The sequence below is a fragment of the Otolemur garnettii genome, unplaced genomic scaffold (assembly GCF_000181295.1).
Source record: "Otolemur garnettii isolate 467f Iridium unplaced genomic scaffold, OtoGar3 scaffold00024, whole genome shotgun sequence".
Lineage (NCBI taxonomy): Eukaryota > Metazoa > Chordata > Mammalia > Primates > Galagidae > Otolemur > Otolemur garnettii.
The window spans coordinates 804,614-814,869 of NW_003852419.1; the positions used below are offsets into that span (position 1 = coordinate 804,614).

The 10,256-nt window shown below is 35.9% G+C and overlaps 1 protein-coding gene across 3 annotated transcripts in view; it reads left to right on the forward strand.

The window, feature by feature from the left end:
* EML4 (echinoderm microtubule associated protein like 4) overlaps positions 1–10,256 on the forward strand; it is a 170,595-nt gene that overhangs the window by 120,311 nt on the left and 40,028 nt on the right. For all 3 annotated transcript variants that reach the window (XM_023512055.1, XM_003787871.3, XM_023512056.1), the window contains 3 exons: positions 1,014–1,109; positions 7,084–7,218; positions 7,340–7,475. In XM_023512055.1, coding sequence (XP_023367823.1) covers positions 1,014–1,109; positions 7,084–7,218; positions 7,340–7,475 — 367 coding nt within the window. The remainder of the gene's footprint in view (positions 1–1,013; positions 1,110–7,083; positions 7,219–7,339; positions 7,476–10,256) is intronic.

The following is a 10,256-nucleotide window of genomic DNA, read 5'->3' on the forward strand; positions in this document are numbered from 1 at the left end:
TTAATTCTATATAATTATGGTTGTATATGCAGGCAACCATATACATTTTTAGATCTGTATTTTTATAGGTTCAAAGATAAATACTCGCTAGATTTTGTTGGGCTTCTTTTATGCTTTAGAATACACACATATACATATATGTATGTACTCATGTGATCTCTTCGGTTCTTGGATTATAAAAGTTTTGTGGAACAAGGAAGAAGAGTCAGTTGTAGAGCAGAAATATGAATTTGGGTAAATTTAGGAACTTTACTAGCATGAAGGCACTTGGCTCATACTTTAACTTATCCTAGTTCACGTAATCTTTCCAATACAGGCGGAGAGAAAGGTAAAGAGAAGAGAGTAGTAACTTCTTTAGCGCCTCTAACTCTTCACTATGGTCCTTTCTCTGTTCCATGGACATTGTCAGGCAACAAAGGCTACTAGAAAAAAATGTTGCTTAATCTCATCCATAGTTTCCCTTAAACTGAATGAAAGTGAATGAAAATGGTTTCAAAAAATAGGAATTAATTTATTTAACTTGACTATTCACATTATTGTAAATCAGATATCACACAAAACAAATCCGCAAACTTTAAAGTAGCCAATTAATCTTAGTTATATTATTTCATCAGACTATCAAAATTTAGTCAGGAGCAAAGTTAGGAAATTGTATACAATTCTTCCTGCCTACCTCAAGGGAAAATACCTTAAGACAGGAAGCAGGAAGGAAGAGGATGCAGACGGGAGTAGGGTAGCCTCAAAATTAATTGCTGTCTCTGAATAATAGCAGTGGCCAGATGTCAAGTAGGAATCAACCCAAGGGAAAAAAATTTAAATAGAAAAATTCTTTAAAAATGTATTTTCTATTTCTGAGGAAAATATAATTTTAGGAAATAGTATTATATTTCAAGGAATAGTGAATTTAAAGGATTTTGGATTATCTTACTATTGACAGTGTTAATAATATGATATTTCTTTCTTAGAAAATCAGCTTTATCCAGAAATTTTTAAATGACTTGACTTCTTTTTAGGATTCAGGTGTTCACTTATGTGTTATTGATGACTCCAATGAGCATATGCTTACTGTATGGGACTGGCAGAAAAAATCAAAAGGAGCAGAAATAAAGGTAAATCAGAGATTTTAATTGAGTATTATCTTTTAGAATACATTATTTGTTTTGCAGGTACTTGAAACTATATTGCATATCCTTAAGTTGCAAGAGCAAATCTACTGGCCAAATTCATGAGATGTATTGATTTATCTTATGGAATTAACACTACAGTTATATAAGATAAAAAACAGTCAAGCAGCTTGAAGCAATGTCAGTATTTCGGACAACATTCTGGTGCTGAAATGCCCAAATAGATGGCTAATTTCAAAATTAAGGTTGGGCACGCTTCTTGGCCGTTGATTGTTTATTTAAATGTGTTATTTTATTCAATCTTTAAAGCTATAGAAATCTAGAAGAAAAATTCAAGCATAGCTGGCTCAGCACCTGTGGCTCAGCAGCTAGGGCTCCAGCCACATTAACCAGAGCTGGTGGGTTCGAACCCAGCCAGGGCCTGCCAAACAACAATGATAACTACAACCAAAAACAGCTGGGTGTTGTGGCAGGTGCCTGTGGTCCCAGCTACTTGGGAGGCTGAGGCAAGATAAATCGCTTAAGCCTAAGAGTTGGAGGTTGCTGTGAGCTGTGATGCCGTAGCACTCTACAGAGGGTGACATAGCGAGACTCTGGCTCAAAAAAAAAAAAATTCAACCGTAGGAATATGGCTGATATAAGTGAAGGGCTTGTATAGTAAGTTTTTGGTCTTAATTAGGCTTGTAAGATTATTATAGAAAGTGCTATAGCATTTACAATTGCTGTAGAATAGCGTTGATCCCTTTGCATGGATGAGGATATAAATTGCAGGAAGTGTGTATAATTAGCATTGCAGCTGTATTTATATGGGTCAAAAATGATCTTCCTCTGATAGGGAGGGAATTCTTAGTGACAGAATGGCTTTAAGAAGGATATGACATATTTGCCATACTCTTAAATAACATCACGTTTCTCTCCAACTTTTCTCTTTTTTAGCAGTTTTGTTTTGCACAAGCTTCAGGCTTTTAGCTTGTTCATCAAAAAGAAGTTATGTCTTGTTTTTTCTTGTGTAGGTTAATCTTTTGAGAGACACAGAGTAGATTTGATTGTACTTAAAAGGAATAAAAGGTGTCAGAAAACTTCAGACTTTAAAAAACATAAATGTAGGCGTAGATTGTCTTCTGGCTGTCAATTCACGGTAATTTAACATTGAAATATAAGGAAATTCCATCAAGTTTAAATACATGATTTTTTATAATAAAATCTACAAGGTGAAGTCTTATTTTCTTCCTGTTGAACACTCCTGAATCTCCTCTCTAGGAACTTAAATGTTGGTGTTCCTCAGAGTTTTATTCCAGATCCTCCGCTGATACCATATCCTGCCCCTATGGCCTTGGTAGTGTCTATCTGCTGAGTCTCATGTTAGTTGTCTTTAGTCCAGATCTCTTAAAGGTTTATACCCATATTTCTAGTTGCCTGCCAGACTTCTTTATTTGAATGACCCCTACCACAAGTCAAAATCAACATGCTTGCATCTAACTAACTTTTCCTAGCCCCCAGCCAGTTTTGCCCCTCAGTGACTGATACATTTCACCTCACTGCCCAAACTAGAAACTTGGGCATCGTTCATGACTGCTTTTTTACTTATCACATCCTAGTAGTCAGTAAGTTCTCTAAACTCTGTATCCTAAATATCTGCATTGAAACTCTTTCCAGTACAAGTGACTGCAAAACAGCTAAAGCTAACTTAAAACAGAGACTTTATTGACTCCCGTGTAAGGAGGAGAAGACCTCTGGTAAAGGCGAGAGGGGGATTTTGTCTCAGGAATAACTTAAGAGGCTGAAGCACTAGGTTGACTGTGTCTCCTCTTAGCTTCTCCCTATATGTTGACCTTATTTTACTGTAGTTGGGTTCTATCCTTGCTTAAGACAAAAGTATTTGGGAAACTGATGCAAAACTTTTTGATTTATATAAATTTAAAGTTCAGAAAGGAAAATGTAAAACCTTACTGATGAAAGAAAGACCTATTAAGAAGGGGGAGTATTATAGGCCAGGTACAGTGACTCAGATCTATAATCCTAGCACTCTGGGAGGCTGAGGCAGGAAGATCCCTTGAGCTCAGAAGTTCAAGACCAGCCTGAGTAGGAACGAGATCCTATCTCTCTTAAAAACAGAAAATTATGGCTTAGCGCCTGTGGCTCAAGTGGTTAAGGCACCAGCCATGTACACCCAAGGTGGTGGGTTCAAATCCAGCCCGGGCCCACCAAACAACAATGATGGCTGCAACCAAAAAATAGTTGGGTGTTGTGGCGGACGCCTGTGGTCCCAGCTACTCAGAAGGCTGAGGCAGGAGACTCACTTGAGCCCAGGAGTTGGAAGTTGCTGTGAGCTGTGATGCCATGGCACTCTACCTGGGAGGACAGCTTGAGGCTCTTGTCTCAAAAAAAACACAAAAAACAGAAAAATTAGCCATGCATAGTGGCAAGTACCTGTAGTTCCAGCTACTTGGGAGGCTGAGGTAGGAGGATTGCGCGAATCCAGAAGTTTGAGGTTGCTGTGAGCTACTAGGCTAAGATCGTGGCACTCTAGTCTGGGCAACAGGGTGAGACTCTTATCTCAAAAGAAAAAAGAAGTGGGGAGGGGGATATTACATTGTTACTAATAGAAGATTAGTAAGGATATCACTTCTTTGCATATTGATCAGTATATTCAAAATAGTAAAAAATGCCTGCCTGAATTTTTATAGAATTTGAAAAACTGAATATATATGGAAATATGAAGGGGAAGAATGGTCAAGCAATTGTGAAGAAAAAGAATAAATTTGGAGGACTTAAGCTATGAGATATCAAAACATGCAATTAAGACATTGTGGTACAAGAACAGATCAATGGAAGAAAATAGAGAATCTAGAAACAGACTATACAAAACAGTTGCTTAATTTCTGACAAAGGTGGCAATACAATGGGCAAAGAGTAATGTTTTCAATGAATGATGCTGGATTAATTGGATAGTTGGATATCCATATAGAGAAAAGTTAATCTTGACTCCTACTTTACAGCATTCACAGAAATCACATTTAGATAGATTATGGATCTGAACATGAAAGGTAAAAAACAATAAAGCTATTAAAAGAAAATAATGAATACCCTTGATAAGCAATTCTTAAATAAGACAAAGTACTAACTATAAAAGGGGAAATATGAAAATTGTATTAAGTTATCTTAATCCAAAGACATCATTAAGAGTGTGAGAAAATATTTGCAACATTTATTTCCAGCAAACACTTGTTTTCTAAAGAAAGAACTAGTATACTTTAGCAAGAAAAAGATAATCTAATTTTTTAAATGGCAGAAGACTTAAAAAACTGGGTGTCCAGGTGATTAACAAGCATATGAAGAGGTACTTAACCTCATGAGTGATTGAGAAAATTCAAATTAAACTCACAGTGAGATATGTGTGTACCAAAATAGCTTACCTGAAAAAGAAAAAAAAAGCAGGGTCATGAGGATACAAAGGAATTAAAACTCTCATATACTGCTGCCGGGCATGTAAGTTGGGACAGCCCTTTAGGAAAACTGTTCGGCAGTACCTGTTAAGGTGGAACATTTTCATACCCTCTGACTCATCTTGTTCCTTTCCTAGGCATAAACCCAACAGAAATGCATACATATGTTCACTGGAAGACAAATAACAATGCTATTTTAGCCAAGAAAGTAGAAACTATCCTAATGCTCAACAGCAGGAGAATAGATAAGTCAATAATGTGGTCATTTTATGAAAGGAATACCATACAGCAAGTAGAATGAATAACTTACTACTAAATGCACCAACATAAATAGATATCAGATGTAATGTTGACAACATGAGCCAGACATGAAGGAGTACATTATGTTTTCATTTTAATAACATAGACAAAACTAATCTATGCTGCTAGAAGTCAGGATAATGGTTGAGTCAGGAGTAGGAGATAGTGGCTAGAAAGGGGATCTAGGCATTTCTAGGATATTAGAAATGTCTCATTTCTTGCTCTGGATGCTGTACAAGGGTGTTTTCAATCTGTAATAATTTATCAAGCTATTAGAATTTGTGTGCTTTCATATATGTGTGTATTATACATTAATAAAAAGACAAAATATCCTGTAAACCAATACTCTTACACAAAGTGATTTAATTTCATCAATTGCCACAATTTATGTCTTGACTATCTCATCCCTAGCACCATGGGTTGTATACTGGGACTATTTGTAGGTAACTTTATAACCTGTGATTATCTCCATTTGGCAGAAGAGTCAACCATAAGTAGTTCTGATTTTTGTCTAAGTGAAAACTAAGGACTACCTAATGAATTTTCAAAGGACTTTATTGTTCTGGAGGAGATATAACTAATTTTTGTTTGGGGATTACCACATTACATTTAAAATTTACTTAGACCTATAAAATATATATAGTTTCATACTAACCACTGTAGAGTATTACAACAATAAAATATGCTATACTTTCCCTTCATCTTAGACCTGAATTCTAGTTAAGGAAAAAAGGGATTCAGATTATATTTCATTATTTGGGTTTTATTTATATGCTTATGCAAAGACCCTCAACCCAAATGATAGTAACAGAAATGTGAAACTTTTAGAAATATTGGAGCCATGGGAAAAGAAAAAAATTTAGATCAACTCTACATTTGATTAGTATCATTTTAGTAATATATAACAAAATGTATTATCTTTAATTTACTCTGTTCATAAAATCACCTTGTTTATCATGTTGGTGTGCAAAAAGAAACACCTCTCTGCACATAAAATTCTTTGCTAAGTTAAAACATGGGCTTTGGCACAGTACCTGTGGCACAGTGGTTACAGCGCCAGCCACATACACTGAAGTTGGTGAGTTCAAACTTGGCCTGGGCCAGCTAAACAACAATGATACCTGCAACAACAACAACAAAAATATCCATGCACTGTGGCAGGCGCCTGTGGTCCCAGCTGCTTGGGAGTCTAAGGCAGGAGAATCTCTTAAGCCTAAAAGTTTGAGGTTGCTGTGAGCTGGGATACTACGGCACTCTACCAAGGGTAACAACATGAAACTCTGTCTCAAAAATAAAAAAAAAAATGGGCAGGGCGGCGCCTGTGGCTCAAAGGAGTAGGGCACTGGCCCCATATACTGGAGGTGGCAGGGTCAAACCCTGCCCCAGCCAAAAGCTGCAAAAAAACCCCCCAAAAACGGTGGGGTGCATTAATGATCATCCTATAAGTAAACACCAACACTGAACAGCTTTATGACATGTAGGTAGGTTTCACCTCACTGTTAATTAGTAGGTGATTTTACCATAAAATAACAACTCAGAAGGAATTTAATTATGATTTACTGAAATGTTTTAGAAACAATACCCTCCGTTGACACCATTTTTATGAAAAACTTCTTTAATTCACTTAGGACTCCATGCCTGTTATCTTACATTTTTTCATTTTCATTAAATCTTTTAAATTTAATGCAACATACAAGGAAAGAGAGTATAAAAAGCTCTTTGGGAGTTCTCTTGTTTTTGTTTTCATTTCTAGAGGAGTCGGTATTGTTCATTCTAAATCTACTTTTTAAGGCTTCAACCAAAAGGATGAATCTCTAAATTAGTAATGTTTTGTTAAATGAATGAAGAGGCCATAATAACAGTAGAGAAGCAAAAAAAGAAAGACTTTCTTTTTTATCAAAGTGGCAGTTTCTTTAAGACAGAATGTGCATTGCTCTTGTATTTTATAGTTTTTTCCTGAATGTGCAAGACATTAAAATAATCTAAAGCTATATAATTCAAATGTCTTCCTAGTGCAAAGTTTTTATAAATAAATAGCATAAAAAGTGATATAATAAGCGCATCAAATTTAAATTATTCTAAAAATCTATTAAAATTTTAGAAAAATAGATCTTGGGAAAAAACATTTCTTAAAAAATGTTCTAATTATGTCAGTGGCTGTGATTGATACTTGATGGAGATAAGTATCTAAAGCTTTATTTCTTTCTTCATAGACAACAAATGAAGTTGTTTTGGCTGTGGAGTTCCACCCAACAGACGCAAATACCATAATAACATGTGGTAAATCTCATATTTTTTTCTGGACCTGGAGTGGCAATTCACTAACAAGAAAACAGGGGATTTTTGGGGTAAGGATCAGAATGTTATACCTTTACTAGATATATAAAACTTAAATGTTTTTAATTGTCAAGTAAGCATGAAATCATCAGACCAGAGGGAAAACTGAAAATTCTCATTGTTTCATTGTAGAAATACGAAAAACCAAAATTTGTGCAGTGTTTAGCATTGTTGGGGAATGGAGATGTTCTTACTGGAGACTCAGGTGGAGTCATGCTTATATGGAGCAAAACTACTGTAGAGCCTACCCCTGGGAAAGGACCTAAAGGTACAGTGTTCTCATATTAAACTCATTCCTTGTAATTCTGACATAGTGTTCTTGAAGTTTCATCTCTTATCCAGACCAGGAGAGAGAGCTGCAGTGGAACAATATGAGAGTCACTAACATGGCTTTTGTTTTTAAAATTCTTCACAATGATCTTTCTTAAATGAAATTATTTACCTATTTACTTATTAAGCATATATAACCTACATTTGACTGCACTGAATTTTTCTCTTTAAAAGTTTAGTGTAGGGCAGCCCCTGTGGCTCAAAGGAGTAAGGGTACTGGCCCCATATACCAGAGGTGGCAGGTTCAAACCCGGCCCTGGCCAAAAATTGCAAAAAAAAAAAAAAAAAAAAGTTTAGTGTGAAACAATTAGAGATGATATTAATGTGTGTTTTTTTTTTTTTTAATATGAGTTTGTTTTAACAAGTATAATGGCAGACTTCTGTACTGGGCTAGTTCAATGAAGGCAGAATGTATTGCCATATGATAAAATGGGAAAAAGGAATAAACTCATAAATTCAGTCCTCTTCTTTTCTTTTAAGTTCCTTTTGTATCCAAATATACAGGTCCACTTTGCCCTTTCCTATGGTAAATGAAAAAAATTAGAAGAAGGGTATTAAAAATAACCTTTTTCAACTCTGCTTTTCCTTATTTAAAGAGGACAATCAAACTTTGAAAAAATGTCCTAGTACCATGTACTTTCTTCAAAGTTTGGAGTACTAAAAATAAAAATTGGAGACCTGGTTCTAAAATTAGTGGGCCAGATGCAGAGAGAGCAGTAGAGCTAGCAAGGTAAGTCAGTTTTTGAGATTCCACACCCTCCCCCCCCCAAAAAAAAGGAAAAGAGAAGGAGAGAAAGGAGATGATGATGAGTCAACCTGAAGTTCCTGAAGTTCCTGAGACGTTTCCCCTGGGGACTGGCAGAGCACCATGTCTTTTCTGTGGTTCATCCACCTCCCCCTAAACACACTCAGACAGCTCCTTCCTGTCTAGAGTTTTGTGTGGAAATCACCTTATGTGATTTATGCATCAGGGAGTCTGTTCCCCTGCTCAGAAAGATTTTTATTCTATATTTTTTAGCAGGTAGATACAGATGTTTCTCAACATAGAGTGAGATTATGTCCTGATGAACCCTTAGTAAATCGAAAATATCTTAAATCTAAAGGGCATTAATACCCTACCACATGCATCGTAAATTTGAGAAATTTAAGTCAAACCCTCTTAAGTCCAGATGTTCCTCAACTGTCAATGGATGCAGTTACATTTGTATGAGCCCATCATAAAGTACAGATGCTCCTTGACTTAGGATGGAGTTACGTCCCAATAAAACGATCATAAAGTCAAAAATAAATTGAACCAGCCTAAGATCATCTATTGAATTAGCGGTTTAATTAATATCTTTCAAATCCATTCACCTGAATTTCTAAGCTTGGCAGTTGAATTGAATTAGACATATTCAGAAGTTTTAAAAAAAAGCCTTAGGGGCGGCACCTGTGGCTCAGAGGAGTAGGGTGCTGGCCCCATATGCCAGAGGTGGCAGGTTTAACCTAGCCTGGGCCAAAAACTCCAAAAAAAAAAAAAAAAAAAAAAGCCTTAAATTGTATTGCCATGGACCTTGATCTTAACCATCAGCCATGATTCTTAGCCTTTCTGATTTAGTTTAGTTCAAAATTCACATAGGAGAAGAATAGCAGTGGGTTTTTTAATTTTTAAAAAGAAAATTAGAAGAACAGTATTATTAACAACCTTATTTCTCTGACTCGTTTTTAGTTTTTCTCTTTTTTTTTCTCTCCCGGGCTCATGGTATATTCAGAAATGTCAAAAACAATAGCATATTAAAACATTGACTTATTGTTCACATATCCTTCAATACTGAGCATTATTAACCTTGATATTTGTGTTCAAGTTGGGGATAGGAAGAGGTTCAGAGGTTTTCATTTTAGTTTTTGTCTGAAAAAATTGTGCCTTAGTCTCTATGCAAAGAAAATCTGTATATCCACAAACAGGAAAGAGGAAGTGCAATCTTACAGATTGCTGGGCACATGAATTGGCCTGCGTTGTACTCTACTACATGACTAACCCTATTATGGTCAGAGTTGCTAAGAATTTTCTTTCTTTCTATTTATTTGGGGCTTTCTGTTGGCTAAGAAAGATTCGGTGAATGCAGTGAAGTAAATGTACAAGTTCAGACCAGAACAGATGCCCATACTTTCATTTTCTAATTCTTCCCCTCCAAATTCCAGTAGATCCAGTGTGAGTATTCCTAAGTATGACATTTCTGAACCAGGGGAAATTTTACCAATCAAAATTTAAGGATATATGACATCATGCAGATAAAAGGATATTTTGGAATGGCAGAAGTATAATTTTATAGCTGATTCTTTAGTAACATAGGAAACAAACCAAAAGTATAATTTTTATGCTTCATAAGCTCTCTGTATATATTCTCCTTGCTTCCAAGCCATTTTTTCCTTAAGTATAAATTAATAGGAATCTTTGAGGTAATTAGTATTTTCTATTTAAGTAGGTATAAGGTATTTGTTGTTTATTTCTTACATATATGAAATAGTTAAAAAAAAATTTTAGGGTGGCACCTGTGGCTCAGTGGTTAGGATGCTGGCCTCATATACCAAGGGTGGCGGGTTCAAACCCAGCCCCAGCCAAACTGCAACAAAAAAATAGCCAAGCGTTGTGGCGGGTGCCTGTAGTCCCAGATACTCGGGAGGCTGAGGAAAGAGAATCGCCTAAGCCCAAGAGCTGGAGGTTGCTGTGAGCTGTGAC